The sequence below is a fragment of the Mirounga leonina genome, unplaced genomic scaffold (genome assembly GCF_011800145.1).
Source record: "Mirounga leonina isolate KUSES-001 unplaced genomic scaffold, KU_Mleo_1.0 Mir_127, whole genome shotgun sequence".
NCBI classification, from domain to species: domain Eukaryota; kingdom Metazoa; phylum Chordata; class Mammalia; order Carnivora; family Phocidae; genus Mirounga; species Mirounga leonina.
In genome coordinates this window covers 55,605,741-55,627,597 of record NW_023270316.1, presented here as the reverse complement: position 1 = coordinate 55,627,597, position 21,857 = coordinate 55,605,741, and the positions used below count along the sequence as shown (strand labels likewise).

General features: G+C 46.5%; 1 protein-coding gene across 2 annotated transcripts; it reads right to left on the bottom strand.

Annotated features, from left to right (window-relative positions):
- Nucleotides 1–8,275: 8,275 nt before the first annotated feature.
- On the bottom strand, nucleotides 8,276–20,907 carry CBY2 (chibby family member 2). Of its 2 annotated transcripts, XM_035002957.1 has the most exons (3): nucleotides 20,833–20,907; nucleotides 20,449–20,529; nucleotides 8,276–9,493 (listed from the first exon to the last, which is right to left on the bottom strand). In XM_035002957.1, exons 1-3 carry the CDS (start codon nucleotides 20,905–20,907, stop codon nucleotides 8,276–8,278), a joined length of 1,374 nt encoding a protein of 457 aa, XP_034858848.1. The 2 variants fall into 2 exon arrangements, with proteins under 2 accessions (XP_034858848.1, XP_034858849.1); XM_035002958.1 differs by lacking the exon at nucleotides 20,449–20,529.
- Nucleotides 20,908–21,857: the final 950 nt, after the last annotated feature.

The window sequence follows — 21,857 nt, the reverse complement described above, 5'->3', positions numbered from 1 at the left end:
AGCTAGCTATACTCTAGCTCTTTGTGATGAATGGTAATTTTTTTTTAAAGATTTTATCTATTTGACAGAGAGAGACACAGCGAGAGAGGGAACACAAGCAGGGGGAGTGGGAGAGGGAGAAGCAGGCTTCCCGAGGAGCAGGGAGCCCGATCTGGGGCTCGATCCCAGGACCCTGGGATCATGACCTGAGCCGAAGGCAGATGCTTAACGACTGAGCCACCACCCAGGCGCCCCTGATGAATGATAATTTAATACAGCTATGCATACACACACATATCATTAAAACTGTTCCATATTGAAAGATGTCAGTCACGGTCACTGGGCAATCTCTATCAGGTACACTGTTGTGGAGAAAGCAGAACTTTGTAGTGTGGGATAAGATTTAGGGATAAGATTTGGGGTCATCTGATCCATCATATCCATAATATTTTTTTCATAGTACCACCGTCCACTTGCTCTATTTAAAACAGATTTTTTTTTTCAGCGTACTGTAGCATTTCAGTTCTCAGATGCTGAAATTGGTTAATGTTGAAGAAAGCCTCGCTAGTTTGAACATTAGCAAACCCCTGGAGCCCCTGAAATCAAACAAATGAGTTAGGCTGTGATGATCACGTCTTCCCTTGCTAACACCGTAAGGATCTGTTGTACACAGCAGATGGTGTACAGACATGCTCTCTGATTACACCTTCCCACAGTATACAACACACATCAAGTCAAAGATAACTCTTCCCTACCAAGAGGGCCCATTATCAAAATCACTGCTGTAACTTCTCTGTCCTCTTTCTCACTCAAATATCCAGAGGCATCACTGCCTCCCTCCCTCCCACCAAGGGTGATCAGTGAAATAAAAAGGCCATTGTGATCTAACCATGGTGTCCTATTAGAGTTACGTAAGGAGGACATTTCCATCTTAGTGACCTCTAAACACAGAGCCTTGGGTGAACATTTCTACAGCTGCTGGGCTCCAACAAATCATAGTTCTAAAGGGAGGGTGTCCTCCAAACTCGTGCGTGTGTGTGTTTGCAAGATCGAGACGTGAGATTTTTACAAACTTTTGGTCTTTCCAAATGACAGCATCACTCTCTAATCTTGATTCTGTACCAGTCTCTTTACACACATATATAATCTTGGAAATGGTAGTTTTCTACCAGCCAATAGCCTACAAACTCTAACAACTGAAATAACACTAAATCTTCAGGGCGGCAGCGGTGGTGATAAAAACCACGGTGCACATCGCTGTTAGGCCATTGCTTTCGAATGCAGCAATTCCCCCTTCTCTGTGTCCCTGCTTGGGATGTCATGTTTCTTCTCATCCACTGCTGTTAAAAACAGTAAGACTGCTGAGAGAGCCGTGTTCAACTATATGTTTTTAATGATACTGACTTCAGGATTCTGAGATTTTGGACCTCATGGTCCAGTGCTGGTGGACAATTTAAATCAGACCCCATTAACAAAGGGCAGGAAGGCACTGGGTTTTTAGCTAAACTGTCAGCAGAGGACTATCGTAGCTGTCCTCCACATAATCCCTTGCGTTTCTTATTTACTGAGCACCTACTGGGTGCTGGGCCCTGTGCCAGGCAGTAGGAATTTCTAGATGATTAACCTTGTCCTCAAGCAACTGTAAGATCTGGAGGAAGGACAGATATAAAAACAGACTACCTCTTGGTAAATATGGTGAGTTGATGTGGTAAAAGAATACCCCATAGTTAGGAACAGGGAAGACACAAAAGAGGGACCCTTGGCCTAACCTTGAAGGTCAGGAACACTTCCCGAAACAAATGATTCTTAAATTGAGTCTTCGAGGATGAATAAGAGTTGCAAGATACACAAGGGGTCAAAACATGTTCCAGATACAAAGAACCACTGGAGCAAAGAATGACACCTAGAAGGCAGAAGACAGCTCCATATTGCAACCACACAAGGCAGGGAGTCTCGGGAGGTGGAGCCGGTGAGAGGAGAACCCTTGAGCAAAAGGGATCAATACTTCTGTACACCTATGATCCAATCCAGCATACTAGTAGGGAAGGGAAATAAGGAACCAATGAAAGCTTTAAAGGAGAGTTATAGTCCGAGTTGTGTTTTAAATGGCTCACTCTGGTTCAGTGTGGAAAATGGACTTACTTAGGATTAAACCACAACAGATGAGGCAAGGGCCGAGAGCCCAAAGTGGGTCACTGGCTGTACAGATGAAGAGAAAGAAACAAGTTCAGGAAACTTTGAGGAGGTCAAACTGGCCCAATTTGGCGATTTATTACATGTGGGAAAAAAGGGAGAGAATGGAGTCAGCATAGCTCTCTGGTTTCTAGCCTAGGTGTTGAATGAATGTATAAATACCTACGTCTATTTTGTCCAAAAGATCAAGATCTTTCCCCATTAAGCACACCACACATGCAGAAGTAGAGAGTTTGCTTGTGTTTTTTAAGATTTTCTCCTTTGGACAAACACACACAAAGGGTGTTTGGCATCCTCTCTTCTTTTCCTCAGTCCTGACTACCAGAGCCAACACCCTTAAAGAGATACAATTTTAAAATGTTAAGAAATAAATCTGGGGCGCCTGGGTGGCTCAGTTGGTTAAGTGACTGCCTTCAGCTCGGGTCATGATCCTGGAGTCCCAGGATCGAGTCCCGCATCGGGCTCCTTGCTCAGCAGGGCGTCTGCTTCTCCCATTGACCCTCCCCCCTCTCATGCTCTCTCTCTCTATCTCATTCTCTCTCAAATAAATAAATAAAATCTTTAAAAAAAAAAAAAAAAGAAAGAAATCTGATTTTCGGTGTGACAGCTGGACATTAAATTCTCCTTAGCTTGGGGCCGCTTGCCATCTGCCAGATCTAAGAGCACTGCAGGGGGCCTTCCTCACCACAAGCAGCTCCTTTGCTTCTATTCTTTCCAAGACTTCGGGTGTCAAGATAATGCTGCGGGTCTCCATTCTTTCAAACGACTTGAGATTAGGGAAGCTAACCATTGGCCAATATTGGTACATCACATCACAACTCTAGTGAGCACCTTTTTGAATAGTTCTAAATCAACGGGGCTTTAGACACACCAAATGGTACTGTTAACATTCCCTGGAAAATGCAAAAAAGGCTCAAGAAACCACATTGGTTTGCACCTACACTGAGAGCATCGGGCCTGTTTCATATCCTTGGCAGGCTGGACTTCGAATAATACTCGCCCATTCTGGATGCCCCAGGGAATTGCAAAAAATTCTCCTCCCATAAAACACACTTAGGATTCTTACATAATATATGGATCTAGTTTGACTCAGATGGACAATGGCATAAGTTTTATTGTGGACAGGGTATTAGATGATATTTAAGAATTGGGTTAGTTTGGATATAGGTATGATAATAATATGGTGGTTATATTTTCTTAAAATGAAACAAAATGTCTATCAATGATACATCCTGAAGTATTTATGTGACATCTGGGATTTGCTTTTAAAAACTACCAAAAGAGGGACGCCTGGGTGGCTCAGTTGGTTAAGCGTCTGCCTTCGGCTCAGGTCATGATCCCAGGGTCCTGGGATCGAGTCCTAAATCTGGCTCCCTGCTCCGCGGGGAGCCTGCTTCTCCCTCTGCCTCTGCCTGCCTCTCCCCCTGTTTGTGCTCTCTCTCTCTCTGACAAATAAATAAAATCTTTAAAAAAAAAGACCATGGAAAGCTAGTGATGTATTTTAAATAAGGAAACATTGGGATAGTATCCATACATATAAGAAAATCAGCCTGGTTGCAACATGGAAAATGAGCTGAAAGTAACCCTGATGATCTGGAGATGAATGCAGAGCTGGAGCAGTCGCCCAGAAGGTGACGGTGGCCAAGACTAGGGTCACACTCATGGGAATCGAGAGAAGTAGAAGCATCCAAGGGCTGTTTAGGACGTAGGATCAGCAGGACCTGGTGATGGATTAAATGAGTGAAGGAGAGGGAAAAGGCGAGGACAGCCCAATCATCAGGCCACAACAAGTAACTTACAACATGGCAATTCTACTCTATTACACACAGTGTTCCCGAGTGACAACTGGCCAGTGTCGGAAAAAGATTTGGACTGAGTCTTGCCATGGCATGAGGATTTCTGGTGGAGAGCTCTGAGTCACCCTATCTGCAAAGAATAAAGGCAGGCTTAGAGAGAGAAAATGTCAAAAATTAAACAGCCACTTGTCTTGACAGCATTAAAAATAATCTGTCACCTGCTCCTAATTTTGTTCTTGGTTACAAAGGCCATTGTTTGAGTGAACAAAGAGGGTAAGGAATTTGGAAAGAACTATTTACCCAGAGAAACTGGTAAGAGCTCAGGCTGGAGGAGACTTGCACGTGAATGAGGAAGGGGGTGGGCAGCTCCAAACACAAACATTCTGTGCACTGCAAACCACTCAGGAGCTCAAAATCCCATTCACTGGAAAGAACATGGTTTCCATAGCTGCTGTTGGTAGATCCAGAATATTCTGAAAATGACCTGGCCTTTCAGGAAGAACCATTTCCCATCTGATGAATCAGAAATTCAACCCCAAGGACAATAAACTGATGGTAATTGAGGACTGAGGGTCTCCACTTTCCTCCATCGGACACCTCACCCCAGCGTGCCCTCCTCCCGGCAGGTTTCCACGTTGCCCAAGGTCACACTGGACCCCAGCAAGCATTCACCACATGCAGACTAAGGTCACTTCATTTTATGAAAAGTCCTTAGAGAAGGGGAGAGTTCAAGAGTAGAAGCTGAGCATTCAAAAGCCGACAAGATTTTCTTCAGAGTTGTTTGGATGCTGGTTCCTCGCATCGGCTCTCTCTGCTAAACTCAGAATGACTGTCCTCGCAGAGGTGATTTTCCCATTGGAATTCCTTCCCTGAACTAATTCTGGAGAACTTCAGTTTCCATTAACTAGCTAGTTGTTTTAGGTTGTGAATGTTCTTCTCTACTTGACCTGATCCTTAACTATTGGGCACTACACAGACCTATGGACAGGATTCAGCCATTTCAGTAGGAAGGGTCAGTTGACCCCAGCAACCAAGAGCGCTTTAGTTGGCCAAGCCAAGGGCCAAATGGGAAAGGGAGAATGCTTAGCTCCTAAAAGCCAAACCTTAGAGGCTCGAAGCCAAAATCTTCCCTGCAAAGAGAAAACAGCCTCAGCCATTAGTGAGGCACTCAAGGAGGCAAACACAGAGCTGAAAAAGGAGAAGTGTTTAAAGGAAGTGCTCTTGAATGAAATTCACTGTTCTACAAGAAGTTAGCTCCCACCAATCTTAGCTAATCTGTGACAGATTGCACATACAATGAAACATTGTTTTGAAGTCAATCTTCCCCACTCCATAAAAATGACATTTTATGGCTTGTCTTGCTAATTTTTCACCCATTTAGATTCTGCTTGACAGAGAAAGTTGACATTGTTAAATAGTATTAAGTCCTCTGAGTTCTCTCAGCTGGCTAGAAAGCCCCCAACTGCTGTTACATAGATTAATCCAAGTTAAATATTTGTAACACAAACATGGGGAGAGTCTGCCTTTTGTCTTCTAGTTGTTGGGAATCACAGAAATCAATTTGGTTTCCTCAAAAAAAAAAGAAAAAGAAAACCTATGCCCTGGGGTTATCACATTGACTTAAATACATGACACATTTACCAAATGGAGAAAAAAAAAAAAAAAAAAAACTGCCAAGGGCCAGAGGCCCATTAACAACAACTTCCTATTTATCAGATTTGGGTGGCAATAGGGGAATGAATTACAGAGCCTCTGCATGCACAGCAGTCGCCTCTGCCCCTGTGTATAGAATAGATGTGTTTTCTTACCAGTCACTGACTGGTAAGAAAAATACTCCTATCATCGTTCTCCCTCATTTGGAATCTCTGACGCTATTTGGAGTAAGACTTGACAACTTCCCAAACCTGGAAAATAGGCATGAAAAGCATTTTTAAACTTAATTTTTGGACGCCAGCTTTACTTGGCAATGTGATCTAATGGGAGTTTGAGATCTGCAGTCACTAAGTCTGTGTTGAAGGCCCAGTTTGGCTCTTACTAGCTGGCTAACCTCTGGCAAATCCTTGGCATCCCAGTTTCTACAGCTGGAGAAGAAACAGTACCACCTGCCTCACACATACCGAGGATCACGGGGGTCACAGCAAGTGAAAAGTGCTGGGCAACTGTCTTCCACTCACCTTCTGGAACTTACTCAAGGCTCAGAAATCTAGCTAGCATGAACAACGGGTTAGGAGTGAGGAAATTCTGCCCCATCAGCAAAGTGGGTAAACTCTTTTCCCTCACACACCTCTCCTTGGGGAGACCCGTAGCTAGTGAGTGGAGCAGGATACTGAGAATCAGTCAGCTGAGCTCAAGGACCACCACCCTGATTCCTCAACTTTGTTGCAGATTGGAACACCTGGGGAGCTTTTAAACATGAAAAGTAAGGAATTTGGAAAGAACTATTTACCCAGAGAAACTGGTAAGAGCTCAGGCTGGAGGAGACTTGCGTGTGAAGGAGGAAGGGGGTGGGCAGCTCCAAATACCGACATTCTGTGCACTGCAAACCACTCAGGAGCTCAAAATCCCATTCATTGGAAAGAACATGGTTTCCAGCAGCAGCACCATTTTTCAAAGCCACTGAGGGGGTTCCACTATACAGCAAAGTTTGGGACCCTCAGCCCAACTCCCCCTTTAGTCACCTAAGGATTCCTTTCATCCTCTTGGTTCTACACTCTGTCCAACTTTGAAATGAGAATTGAAGCCCAGGACACTAAATTTTGAGCCTCTGTCCCTCCCTCCAGTAAGCCTAGTAGCTATCTACCCCACCACTTACATCCAACTGGGAAATGTGAACTGTGAGTAAGCAGAGGGCAGCTGGGAATAGGGAGGTGAGCCTAGAGCTGGGGAGAGCACAGGCACCCCTTCCCACACTGGGTGAGCAGCAGGGTAACATAAAAAGAGATTTCGAGGTCAAATAAAATTGGGCTATTCCGAGTTCCCCAAAGTTAAGCAGATTTCTTCATTGCAGGACTTCTCAGATCCTTTAAGTTGGAGTATGATTCTGAATCTGCCAGAGAGGATTGTAACAGCATGTCTCCCCATGGAAACCTTCATTTTCTCAGAGCATGTCAAGGACTAGTGTTTCAAAGAATATACTTTGAGAAGCTTAGAGCAATGTTGGGGGTAGGGGACATTTGGCAATATCTGGAGGCACCCTTGGTTGTCACAGCTGGGGGTTGGTAGCTGTTCCCGGCATCCAGTGGACAAGGGCCAGGGAGGCTGATAAACATCCAACAGGCAGGAGAGCCCCCCACGACAAAGATTTACTGGCCCCCAGTGTCACTAGTAGTGCAATAAAAAAGCCCTGGCCTAGAGTGATCTCTTCTCTCAGAGGCCACCATCCAGACCATAGCTTCAGAAATGGAAGATGAGAGAAAAAGATAGGAGAGAGAGCACAGGCGTAGGAGGAAAAAGGAACAAAGGAACAAATTGAGAGGAAAAATAGAAAAGAATGAAGGAAGAGACGGGGGGGCGGGGGGGAGGACAAAAGAAGACAGATTCACAACTGCCAAAACTTGGAAGAGACCAAGATGTCCTTCAGCAGGTGAATGGATGAACATGGATGAACGGTGGCACAGCCAGACAGTGGACTATGACTCAGCACTAAAAAGAAATGAGCCATCAGACCATGAAAAGACATGGAGGAAACCTACAAGCATATCGCTAAATGAAAGAAGCCGACCTGAAAAGGCTCCATACTGTATGTTTCCAGCGGATGACGTCTGGAAAAGGCGACACTGTGGACACTGTACAAAGCTCTGTGGTTGTCCAGGGGCTCGGAGGGAGGGGAGAAGAGGCAGAGCACAGAGGATTTTTAGGGCAGCGAAAATACTCGCCTACAATAATCGTGGACACGTCGTGATACATCTGTGCAGACCCATCTGAGCGTGAACCCTAGTTGAAACCGTGAACCCTGGGTGATAATGGCGTGCCTCAGTGGTGACGCTTTCCCGCTCTGGTGGGGGACGGGGATGGCCGGGGAGGCCGTGCATGCATGGGGACGGGGATCTATGGGAACTCTCTGTACCGCCTGTTCCATTTTGCTGTGAACCCAAAACTGCTGGAAAAAGGAAAAAAGAAGCCAAAGCAGCACGCTGATGTGAACTGGCCCCAGCCTCCTCGCGCCTTTATTACTTCTGTGAGTTTAGGAAAGGTGGTGATTCTGCTCCTCAGAGGGCAGGAGCTGGCGGCTGGCGGCGAGGAAGACAGACGGAAGGCAGGAGGTCTTCTTTGGCCGAGCGCTCCGTGCCCAGGGCTCCTCGGAGGCCTCAGACCCTGCTGGGCTTCTTGGGGTCCTTGTTCTTGGCGGGCATGAAGGAATAGAGCTCCTCAATGAGCATCTCCATCCGGGCGGTGACCTCGGTCACCGTGTCAATGACCAGCTTCTGCTGCAGCTTAAGCTTGTTGTTCTCCCACAGGGCCTTGTTCTCCTCCTGGAAGATCCTGTGCTCCTCGCGAAGCACGTGCAGGGCCCTGTTCTCCTCCTGCAGGAGCCGGTTCTCCTCGCGGAGGAGCTGCAGGCTCTGGTTCTCCTCCCGCAGGGCCTGCAGCGCCTGGTTCATCTCTCTCAGCAGCTCCAGGGACTGGCTCCCGTCGGGCAGGCCGGAGCCGGCCTTGACCTCCTCGTCCCCGGAAGAGCCGGACAGGTTGCTGACCATCTGGCGCAGGACCCGGAGCGTCTTGGAGTCCTCCTGGGGGCTCGGGGGCCCCTTGGACTCCTCAAAAGGGGAGGAGAGGCCTGTGCTCTGGTCCGGCAGCAGCCCGGGGACATGGGGCTCCTCATGGGGCGAGGGGGTGGGCTTGGTCTCCTCCCCGGGACCTGCCTTCTCCTCCGTCTGGACCCAGTAGGCCTTCCTCTGCTCCAGCAGCAGCTGCAGGGCCCTGTTCTCCTCCCTGAGCAGCTGAAGGGTGCTGTTCTCCTTGCTGCGGTGCATTTGCAAGGCCGTGTCCTTCTTTACCACTTCCAGGGGCACGTTGTCCTTGTGCAGCAGTGGTGAGGAGGCCCTGCTCTCGTCCCGGCCGAGTGTGGCCTTGTGTTCCTCCCAGAAGACCTGCAGGATCTTGTTCTCCTTGCGGAGAGTCTTGTTCTCCTCCCGCAGCGCCTTGTTCTCCTCCCGCAGCACCTTGTTCTCCTCCTGCAGCAGGTACTCCTTGGCCAGTCTCTTGTGGTGCAGCTTATGGTGGAAAGAGGAGGACGGAGAGAAGTAGGGGGACTGGAGGCGGCAGTTTTCGTTCACCCACCGCCCATCCTGGAAGACAAACATCTCATCGCTGAGCTGTACTCGCGGAGGGTTGTAATCCAGCTCCAGGTCGGCCTGGGAGGTGGGGCGCTCCATGGGGTCCAAGGGCACAGAGGAGAAGCGATTCAGCGGGTACGAGTGCTGGCTGACCACTCGGCGGCTCAGCCGGGGCAGGGCGGCCTGCCGGGCGCAGCGTGGGGTGGGGTATAAGTTGTGGAGCTTCAGGAAAGGCTCGGCTGTGCCCCTCTGTGGGAGAGAACAGGGAAGCCCAGAGTTAGTGAAGGAGCTGACCCCCCAAGGCTGCTCGCACAACACCCCACAATTAACTCAGTCTGATCTTCCCGCTCGGCCACGGAGGACACTTTTGCATTTGGCCTCATGGGGTCCTCTCAAGGAAATACAATCGATCCTTATTATTTGCAGCAGTTCTGTTTTGTAAAATTACTGCAAACACTGAAGTCCCAAATACCAAACCATTGCCCCTAGGAGAAATGTAGGGTTAGGTTCCTGCCAGCCTCTAGCCACAGTTCTGTCAACCAGTCAATACATAACCTTGTATTTATATGTATCAATAAATAAAAAAGATTTTATTTATTGATCTGAGATGAACCATATAAATATATGAATTTATATTCAATGTCTTCCACTGAAAGACACCTTATGTGGTATGTATTATTGATTCATTAACATTGAACTTTCGGCCAACAGCACTGTCTCTCATGCCTGAACAGAGCGTATCTAACCCATGTTTTCTCCATAAGACACTTCACACCTTCTTTCATTTAGGAACACTGGCCAGCCCTTCAATATACCGGGGGGCCATCTGAAACTGTGAAATCACCCAAAAAAAGCACAGAAATGTGAAAAATGTATCACTACATAAACTGTGCAAAGCACATCATTTTACCGTGTGAGAGCAGAGACAAGCCTCCTTATCTAGAATGTGCGCATCAAGGGACTTAAATTTTTCGTCACTCTGTGCACGTCTGTAAATGACCACCAAAGTGCCACAGAGATTGATTGGATGGTTACAGATTTCAGTGAGTGGGAAAATACACAAATAGGGAATCCACGAATAATGGCAATCACATATATATTGTGCAGGTTGAAGGCATTGACTAGGAGTCAACAAATATTTTGATTCCCAGTCCTACTATTTTATCAGTTACAAGAATATGGCAAGTTATTTGCATTTCAGTTTCCACATTTTCAACTTGGGATAACTACATCTACCACCTTTCCTCACAGAGCTATTTTTAGGATGACTAGAGATAACGCATGAAAATATGAAACGTGGGATCTGGCACACTTCTGTCAACTTAGAGGAGGAACAAACATGCTTCTCAATCAACCCCAGCTACAGATATGTACCCACAATGGGCACGGGCAGAGGAGCAGCATGAATCACCCCAACAGACACCCAAGTCGCTGTGTCCAAAATGGTTGTGCTGGGGCGCCTGGGTGGCTCAGTCATTAATCATCTGCCTTCGGCTCAGGTCGTGATCCCAGGGTCCTGGGATCGAGCCCCACATCGGGCTCCCTGCTCCGCAGGGAAGCCTGCTTCTCCCCTTCTCCCCCTGCTTGTGTTCCCTCTCTCGCTATGTCTCTCTCTGTCAAATAAATAAATAGATAAAATCTTTAAAAAAAAAAAAAAATGGTTGTGCTATCCGTCAGCCAAGTCTGCTCCATTGCCCCATTCAGGCTCGTCCTTCCCTCTTAGCCACCCTGAGTCTGTCCTTCCAGCGGCCCCTTTCACATCCACCAACAGTGTTAGGCTCAAAGCAGAGTCCAGTGGGTAAATTTGGAAAAGAAGGGCACCATCATAGACATATCACTGAGCAGTGAGAGTTCAATTCTTCTCAAGACCATCATATAAAAAGGGGATCAGAGCCACAGAGCTTAAATCCAATAAGCCAGTAGCTCTTACACTTCCCATTGTAGAATACTCAGCTGAGTGTGTTTTAAATACAGATTTCTTTTTTTAAAGATTTTACTTATTGATTTGAGAGAGGGGGAAAGAGCACGAGTGGGTTGGGAGGGTCAGAGGGAGAGGGAAAAGCAGACTCCCCACTGAACAGGGAACCAGAAGTGAGGCTCGATCCCAGGACCTGGAATCATGACCTGAGCCAAAGGCAGATGCTTAACCAACAGAGCCACCCAGGCGCCCCTTAAATGCAGATTTCTGAGTTCCTTACTTGTAAGACTGATTCACTTACTATGGGGTATGGTCTGCAAATCTCCATTTCCAACCAGTTCCCTCAAGTGATTCTGGCTGCCGGTGGTCAGGAAAGCTCTGAGTCAGCTAGAATGTGCAGTTTGCCTGGGTGGAAGTTGTACCAGGGTTAAAGGCCGAGGTGTCAAGACTGGGGGTCACGAGATTCTCATCCTGTTCCTGTCACTGATGAGCAGTGTGAAACTGGAAACTTTCACCCTCTCTGAGACCCCAATTTTTTACTAGTGAAACAGAGACAGCCAGACTCCCTGATCTTAAAGGCACCTTCAAGGAGGGCCTGGGTGACTTAGTCGGTTGAGCATCCAACTCTTGGTTTCGACTCAGGTTGTGATCGCATGGCTCATGGGATTGTGTTTCCACATTTTCAACTTGGGATAACTACATCTGCTGGGATCTGCTTGAAGATAACTACTCAGCTGGGATCTGCTTGAAGATTCTCTCCCTCTGCCCGCACTCACACGCACTGTCTCTCTGTCTAAAATAAATAAATAAATCTTAAAAAAAAAAAAAAAAAAAAGACACCTTCCAACATTTAAAATCAGTGAAATAGACCTATAAAATGGAAATAAAAACATATGCCCTGTTTGGTGCACCACACCATTGTGAGGACTGAATGAGATGACGATTGCAAAAATGTTTTTAAAACTGCCAAGTGCCATCGAGATGTAAGGTATTGTCGTCGAGAAAAGTAGGTTCCACTAATGGAAGAATTCTGAGGTGTATTCAGAAAGTGGTGAACAGGTGGAATGCATCCTGAAGAAGAGGTAACAATTGCAGCAATGAATTTAAATGAAAATAAGATCGTGATAGCTACTTCGAAATACACCAAAGGCATCTCATCATAAGTACATCGCAACGCTCTCCAAATATCAATTCCTCATTTCTTAGGTTATTTTCACAATTTTACAGATAGAGAAGATAGAAAACAAGTCAGGTTATCTGCATTATATATATGGGTATAGAGAGAAAATATAATTTGCACGGTGTATCATGTTGGCTCGAATTCTTTAAGACCCAAAGAGCTAGATAAATAGAAGGCTCAGTTCTATGCTATTAACTTTGCAATAAGCACATGTCATTAACTTTATAAGGAAGGATGTGCTTAATCTTCTAGATAGTGAGGGTCCAGGGGCATTCTGTAATCAGAACCTTATTTGCTTTAAATAAATCCAGCCTCCATGGTTTTCATATTTCTCAATTGGAAGAGCCCACTGGCTCTTGTGGCTGAACCTGTGACCAGAATGAACCACACTGTGGGCAGCCCAGCCCATTTAAGGTCCCTTGGTCCCAGATTTCTGGGAAGATTAGCCACAGTCATTAAGGAGCAGATCATGAGAAGTCCTTTCCTCCAATGCAGGCCTCTTTCACAGCAGAATCTCGTTCTAGAAAACATCACTATGGAAATGGTGGCTTTAGTCAACAGGTTGGATCCCAATCTTGAGAAGAAGGAAACAAATATTGAGCTCCCATTTTGTGCCAGACCTGCCTCACAACACTGACTTAATGAAGTGCTGTTACTATTATTCCCATTTTACAGATGGAGAAGCAAACTCAGGGTCAAAGTTAAATAACCAGTGCGAGTTCACCCACTAAAGTCACCAACCCAGCCCTAGCTGCCTGAACTTACATGGGTGGGGCACACACGCAGGAAACGCCACGGATTTAACAAAGGACTTGCAGTAGTTAGGGGGCGAAGATAGTTCTGTGTTAACTTCATATTATGGCAAACTTCAAACATACACACAGAGAAAGAGAAGAGCTCATTAAACGTCCAAATATCCTCACCCAGCTTCCGCAGTTATGAAATCAAGGCCATGCGTTTCATCTGTACATCCATCCACCCAACACTGCCACCACGCCCCCGCCACTGCGTTCTTTTGAAGCAAAGTGTAGACATGTTATTTTACCCATAAATACATTGATGCGTATCTTTTCGACAAAGCATCAATACCATTAACAATGATCACTTAATATCAGCAAATACTGAGTCAGTGCTCAAATTCCCCCAATTGTCTTATTTCTATTTTATGATTATTTCATTTCAATCAGAGATATGCATCTTGATCCAACTGCACATCCAAAGACAAATCACTAGCGCTTTCTACTGTTTATTACTGTTCCGAGTATCCATGATGGTCTTTAAATCATCATATCCAGCTGCCTTTATTCGGCCTTGGGTACCCAAGGAACTTTCGACTGTCGCCTCAGCAGAAATGCACTAAATAAAACCTTACCATGTGGGTAGTGGATCCCTAGCTATGAAAAATCTGGATACTTGGGCCCTTATCCTTATGCATGCCATCAGGTGACCTTGGTCACATCCTAGCACCCTCCGACCTTGGTTTCCACATCTGTATAATGAGGGGTCAGTGACATGATCACTAAATGTCCTCTTGGTCTAACTTTCTCTGGTCCGGTAGATCCATGTTTGTAAATGGGCACCACTAGGGCCCTAGCAACTCTCATTACCAACCTTATCATCCTGTCCCCTCCTTTAAATGGCCAATGTTTCCCACACAGACTCTGTGCCTTCTTGGTTACATGCCCACAGCACCTGATTCAGAAAATGTTGATGGGCCAATAGGACCACTTTAATTCCTTCCCCAGAACCCAATGCTCCTCTCATAATTGTCCTATATCTTCCCTCCTATTCCCAGACAGGATCAAGAAGGAGGTCAAGTCCAGTGTTGCCTCATGGCCTAGTATCTTAGATAGAACACAAATTTAAAAATTTAAAAATTCTTTAACAGTCATGTATTTATTTTAGTGATTATTAGAAGAATATACCTGATCAAACCCATAATCTTATGGATAGTATCAACAGGCTAAAGTAAATCAGCACCTTCTTCTGAAACTGAGATTTAAGGAAAAATGCCAAATATCCAGGCATTTCAGAGATGCCAGGAATCATGATTAAACTCTAAGACAAGAGAAAACATTAAGACAAGACAAATTATGTCTTTCCCCAATTCCAATCGGACCTAGCTGGACTTAGTCCTTTAAGTCTCCTTCTTGGGGGCGCCTGGGTGGCTCAGTTGGTTAAGCCACTGCCTTTGGCTCAGGTCATGATCCCGGGGTCCTGGGATTGAGTCCCACATCGGGCTCTCTGCTCAGCAGGGAGCCTGCTTCTCCCTCTCCCTTGGTCCCTCTGGCTCCCCACCCCCACTTATGCTCTGTCTCAAAACAAAATCTTTAAAATGTAAATAAAAACTAATAAGGATTTCAAAAAAAAGAAAGAAAGGCTCCTTCTTGGCCTTGAGAAAACTCCCCACCCTAAGTCTATTTCCACTCTGCATGTTCCTGCACCAATTCTTCCTCCACATTTATGTTGATGAATCAACTCACATTAATTTGGCATCTGGTCTCAGACCCTACCTCCAGGGAACTTCCAGTCAATTTGAAAATTCAGTGAATAGCACCAATGATTGCTTGGTGCATGAGGGAGGTCCAAGTGCAGCAGCCATTAATGTAGGCTATAAGACGTGGGGATCAAGGGACCAGGCATCACAAAATCCAAAAAGAGTCCCGGCTCAACACTGTATGAGTGCGTGGCCTTTACAAAATCATTTCATTTCTGTGCCTCCATTTCCATATCTAGAAAATGTAGATGCAAACGTGATGCAGAGTCACCCCATATGTTTGTACAGTGACCAACTTTAGAGGGTGCCAGTCACAGCTGCTGTTGCAGTGCACAACCTGTACAATCATCCACAGCAACCTGACTAACATCTGCCCTATTTCTTTCAGGGAGTTTGTTGTAGAGTTCAAAAATGAAAGGAGAACACGTGACATTTTCTTTGCTTAGAGAGAGCTACAAAGATGATTACGGCAGATTCAGAAGAGAAGATGCTTAGATTTTCTTAAAGGAAGATATATAGAACAAGAAAAAGGAAATAACACTTACTAGACTGATGACTATTATGTGATGATATGCTAGCTGATTTCCATATTCATATGCACTATCTTACAGAGAAGAACGACCAGGTTTTACCAAAGATCACATAGCCAGCACGGGGGAAGGGCCAGGGTGTAAAACAGGATATCTTGACTCCAAACCACACACTCATTCTCGCTCTTCACAATGCCCACATAGTTTATTTTGCATGCGCTGATATCACTCCTTTGCAGTGGTTCTCTTCTGCCCTGTCCCATCTTCTCCCCAAATGGATAAATTACAGTTCTCTAAGGACAGTGACCTGTCCCTTATTTTTCATGACACGCCTAGCACTCTTCACATACAGTGGAGGTATAATGAGTCCTTGCCAGTGAACTAATCAACCAAAATGCTTGGAAAGGTAAGGAAGAGATATTAGCTTGAATGATGTCAAACCATCAACACTGCACGGTCTCTGACCTACAAAAGTGATTTCATATGTCTTAATATATTTAGTGGATTTCGTGAAGTTATAACTTCATTTCGATTCGTATTTTTAAACTGCACAGCTGTTACTGTGTGGTGGGACATCTAAAGCAGTGGGGCTTTCCCCTGGGAATTCCACAAAACCCTAGGTCAGTCTATGTAATCCTTAAGCGAGGCTGCCCCCTGCGTGCGAGCATGCTGGTTTTCATGTCTCCATCTTGAACCTATAATCCAGTGAGGGTAGAGGCTCTAAATTCCCAGCAGCTTTGGGCTCAAAATCCCATTTTTTAGTGCTCTTGAGAGAGTCACTTCGATTCTCTGAATGTCACCTTTAAAATAGAACCTGAACATAGCTGCTCTGCCTACTTCCTGGGGTTGGGGCGAAAGGCCAAGAAAGTGGTAAGTAAGCAGACATAAAGGCCAAGCAGATGGCCAGTTCTGCTGCTAAGGCGTCAATGTTCCCGGCCTAAAGCACTATAGCAAATGCTGAATATATTTATTTACCAAAGGCCTTCCAAGGAGCGAGCATGTGAGTTAGGCAGACACACGAGATACAAAAGCCCAGGACTTCTCAGCCTATGTTTGAAGCCAGCCCCTTCTCCACGGGTCTCTTCAGCCGGTGGTATCACTTCATGGGCTAAACAAATCTGTCCTTGATGCCCTTGAGGCCTGACAAGACGTCTGGGCCTTTCAGGAGACCTCCAAAAGGTTCTTCTAAGCCTGGGAGGTAGAGCCTACGGCCCCCAGACCAGGCATGGCCCACATTTCCCATGGAGGAAAGACTGTCTCTTCCCTGATCTATGGGAAATGCCTACCTAAGGGGATACAGACCCAGTAGGGGAAAGAGGAAAAGCTTGGCTTCTTCATGAAACGATGGATGCCTATGAGGATGGATGCAGGAAGGGGAATACAACTGGCCATGGGCTCATCATTCCTTACCATCACCTTGTTAGGAAGAGAACCAAGAGACTCTGCCCTCAGGAGCACCGTGCTCACTGTTGTAACCTAAGATGCCTCAGTGCCAGAGATCCAGAAAGGGGCCTAGGCACAGACATCTCCCTCAGAGGGCCTAAATCCCACCTCCCACCTGTGGATGGGACTTCCTCCTTAGCATCAGACCTGGCCCTCTCCCCAGCATCTCCTTTTTAAGTACAAGTGGTCCTGCAAGGAAAATGCTCGAAATCACCAACTACTGAGTGCCTTTGTCCATTGGCCTTATGGCAAATGGAGACCATGGAGGAAGAATGGCCAATGGGAAGGTGGGGGAGGGGGGCAAAGGAACAAAGAGGAGGTGATAAGACCAAGGTCTCTTACTGACACTGTGGGGTTTCTAAGGAACAGGACGCTCTGGGTGGGACCTTCCAGGATGGAGTTCGGAGGTTGGTGGCCTCCCATCTAAAGCGTTTGGGGAGGACTGGACACTAACAGGGCAGGGTTAGCTGACATGCTCATAAGTTCTCTCTACTCCTGGAAAACTAGGACTATCACAGACCAGAAGAGATGTCCAAATGCCCCAATAGACTCCAAACCTCTTGACCCAAGTTTTTTAAACATCTACTTTCCCAACATTACGGAGGGTTACAATCAAAGAACAATTAGCCATTTGAGGTACTGTTCAGGCAAGTGAAGCTGAGAGGTCCCAGGATGCTGGAAGGAAGAGCCGGGTATGCTACTAATTTTCAGATGAGGGGACAAGGCTGAGTCTCATATCCCATTGTTAAATTAACTCAGCTGCCTAGTACCATGATACAGCCAAAGTTGGTTTTAATAAATGCTAACAGGTAAGAGGATAATTTGCAGGTCAGTGTGATTGATTTTGAGAGAATTATAAAATTAATAGCAATAAGGATAAATATGTCACCGTATGTGATAGTTTCGGGTAACTGTTTAACATAGGATCTCCTGAAATCTTCCTCCTAGAAGTGACTCCAATTGGGAGAGAGGTGGGGATTGTCAGCAGACTCCATAGCTTCTCGTTCTTGAAGAACAAGCCCAAACAAAGCAGACTGAGAAGGGGAGGCCTGAGTGGGGCCCTGGAGGGTGCTGTCGGAGCTCGTTCTGATCTGCTGTGGACCCTTGGCTAAGGATCCAGCTGTAAACGATGCCTCCATGAGACTCACTGAGAGCACTCTTCGGGGAACGAAGGGAGCCTGCAAGAACGGAATCATTATGCGCAGAAGGAACCAGGTCAGCTAGCTGGGGCAGGAAATAACTTGGATGGCTGGCAAGTGAATGTGCTGTTGGGAAATAGATCAGAAAACACAACTATTTAATGTGAGAAGAAGAACTGGAAATCAATAAGACCTGAAAAGACCTAAGGGTGATAACAAATAGTGAACCACAGGCATTTGCCGTGCAATTGAGAAGCCCAAATGCCCAGCATGATTGGGACCTGGGAAGCCAGAGGCACTTTCTGGAGACCCAACAATGGATGGGCTCGGGCTCGGTGCCAGAATAAAGCAACATGTGGTAAACACATGCAAGGAGCTTAGGGGCAGGCAAACAGGATACGGAGAGAGGAGGCGCTATTTCCTAACGGCAAGAGAACAGACACAGAGAGCTAAGAGTTGACCTGGCCCCACCGGGTGGCATATGCCAAGCTTGTGGTGTAGCGGAGAGAGTGGACACTGGCCTGGGGGTCAAGCCCCTCACTCCAGCTCTGCCATTACCAGAGGGGCAGCTGGGGTTCCCAGTTCCCATGCCTCTACCATCCCTACCTCACACTAGCATCGCCCAGTGCCTGCCACATGGCCAAATCAGTGCTGAGTCCATATTTTTTCCTCCCCTCTTCACCAGGTCAGTCCTTTCCTACGAGCCATGCACCCTCTCATTTGGGGAGGTCTAACAAGTACGCTGGTCCCTTCACAGTCCTGGTGATCATCTAAATGTAGAGATACCTGCGCCCCTCCCCCGAGTGCCAGCCTAGAGCATCCTGGCAGGTGTCTGAAACCTGGCCTATGACTTGGGTCTCCTCGGCAGGTGTACCCATGAGGCTACATTTGCCCATGCAGGGTATACATCCCATGCCCTCTGTGCCCTCCAAGACCCCCACCGTGGCACCAGGTCCTGCCGTGCAGGAAGTGCCTGGCCCCAGAACCAGCCGGAGCCTTCTCAGAGCACCCCCCGGTTCCGTTCCCCTTCTCTCCTCCTTCGCACTGGCCTCTGTCTGGAAGCTCAGCAGGGAGAGCTGTGGTAGGTGTAGACGGAAGACTTTTTCCAATCTCTCTGTCACATGACCACTATACCTAACCCTATTCCCTCCCCCCATTCCCAGCCCCACCCCCAGGCTGGCCTCCTCTTCCTGTCCCTTAGTAATGATGAGATTGATCTCTGTGGGCTGTGAATAAACCATAGGAGCAACACCCACCCTCAGGGGAGAGTAGTGGCCAGCAGAACGAGATGGCAAGAGTCAGACCTAAAAGGAAGGTTCCTGGAGCTGCAGGAACCCTGTGGGCAAGCCATCCTGTCTAACCATCAGGCCAAAGGTAGCTTATATTCTAGGCTTCACAGGCTGAAACTGATGAACTGGCTGCTCGTTACAAAGTTATAAGGATAATGTGAAAACAGAGAGCCAGAAAGTTCTTGGGTCCTGTTTTTCCCTCCTGCTGAACATACTTGCTAAGATTGTTACAATTATCTCCACCTACTGAAAGAATGCTAAAGGTCTTCTTTGTAATCTTGCTCTTCAGCAAATCCTTAAGAGATGGCTTTAGAAAACATATGTATAATTTTATTATCTATATTATATATCCTTATGTAGTTATGTATTATATATGTACGTATATATTAAATATACATATTATAAATAAATAAATAAATAAATAAATAAATAAATAAATAAATAAATAAAGGATGCCCTCTGGCATTCGACCCTGTTCCTACACATCCCCATATCTAGCTTTCGGGTAGTTACCTCTGCATTGGGTCCCTCCAGCCTACATTTCAGCCCCTCTGGTTGCACAGCCATGATCTTCCAACAGGGCCTTAGGTGACTCTGGAGAAGCAAGGCTGCCCCCTTTGTGACATAACAGCAGGAGAAACAATCCAGTCAGGAGAACCCCACCAAGGAAACGGCTGCTTAGGAGACCTGAGGAGGAGACCTCGAGACCTTATCCATTCACTGGCCTCCCTCCCTTCTGAGTCCCCCTTCCACTCTATCTTCAGTATACAGCAGGCCTCAGTTCTCTTGGCCCCTCCAAATCACCCTGTACCTTTTGGTCCAGGTCCTAGGCTTTCTACTCATGTATTCAGCCATATGCATTTGGTTCCAAGTCCCAGTTCTCATTCTCCCCCAGAAATCCGGAGTGGTCACACCACAGCAAGCACCAAAAGATCGAAGTCTGGGAAGACTGGCGCATTTCAGAGTGTCATAGAAACTTTAAGTGCTATGAGGGCCAGAAGTTCTTACCAGGTCACCAAACCCACCTTCCTCATTTGAGGGTATGATAAACCCAAGACCCAGAGTGGCTAAGTGAACTCCCCTTGGCACAGGGTTGGTTGCAGCTAGAGGTCCTGACTCTGCTCATTCTACAATATCGCGCTACAGTTTTGAAAGAGGAGGGTTATACTGGCTACGAGGAAGTTACACCCTTCTGTGATTATCCCTACCTGAGGTAGAACCACATTGATTGGGATTTCTAGGCTTTCAGATCTGGTGTCTCTTTTTCTTGTAATATTTGGCCTCGAGTGCTGTGGAAAAGAGAAAACAAGACGATTTCTGCTTCCCAGCCCATCCTCTGAGCCCCAATTGCTCAACCTGAAAAACAGAAGACTTTCTACTCATGTATCCCCCCTTGTCCACTATGTACATTATGAAAATCTGAGTCTGAAAGAAGTGAAGATGGTATCTGACAAGATGCGTATCTCTGGACAGAAATTTAGACAGGTATTATAGTTGGTGTAAAAACCTTCCAAAAAGTCTTTGGAGCAGAGATACCCATACCTACTACCTATTCTAAGATGATTACTTCTATCTCAAGTAAAAAGCCATACCAGTGTTAAGTGCCAGGTATAGGTCCTATGCAGGAGTTGGTCACCAAAACACTCAGAACATTCCAGAGGTGACATCACAAAACAATATGGTGTTCTTCAGGGCTCATGGTCTCTCTGAGCATCACAGGTGGGAATGAGGCATCTGACGGTCAGGGAGAGTTCACCCTGGTTGTGTCTACCTGGCCGGTCATGGTCAGTGTGACACACAATAACCCAAACATTAGCCCCCTGTTTGGTCATCCTTGCTGCTATTCCCATCCCCACTGCCTGGTTGGGCTGAGATCTCTATCCTCTCTCTAGAGCTAGCATCTTCTACTTGGAGTTGTATCACTCAAGAAGGAAGAAACCCAAACTGAACTCATTCCAGGCCAAGAGAAGACAATAGGCCTGAGATATTTTCTGACACCAACCAATTCTCCTCCAATTCTCTGAGGCCCACTGGATGTCAATTCAATTCTGCCACAATCTCTCTGGAGTTGGTGTCAGGTCACCTGAGTTCAAGGACTCAGTCCCACAAGACTGCCCCCACTTCAGACACCAGTCGCAACACCCAGGCCACCAATGTTTTCGACCTGACCAGCTATAAATTGGGGGTTCCCACAAACCCCTCCTCAGCTTCAATAATTTGCTAGGATAGCTAACAGGATGCAGGAAAACACCTTACTTATGATTAGTCTTATTATAAAAGAGACAACTCAGAAACAGCCAAACGGAAGATGCTTAGGGCAAGGTACAGGGAGAGAAGAACACGGAGCTTCCACATCCTCGCAGGTCATACCGCCATCCTGGCTTCTCCATGTGTTCACCAACCCGGAAGCTCTCCTGACCCTATTGCTTGAGGGTTTTTATGGAGGTTTCATTACCTGGACATGGTTGATTAAATCATTGGCCATTGGTGATGGAAAATTTCCAGCCCGACCCCTCCTTTTCCCAGAGGTGGAGGAGTGAGATGCTGAAAGTTCCAACCAGCTAATGACATGGCTGATTCCTCTGGCAACCAGTGCCCATCCTGAAGCCATCTAGGG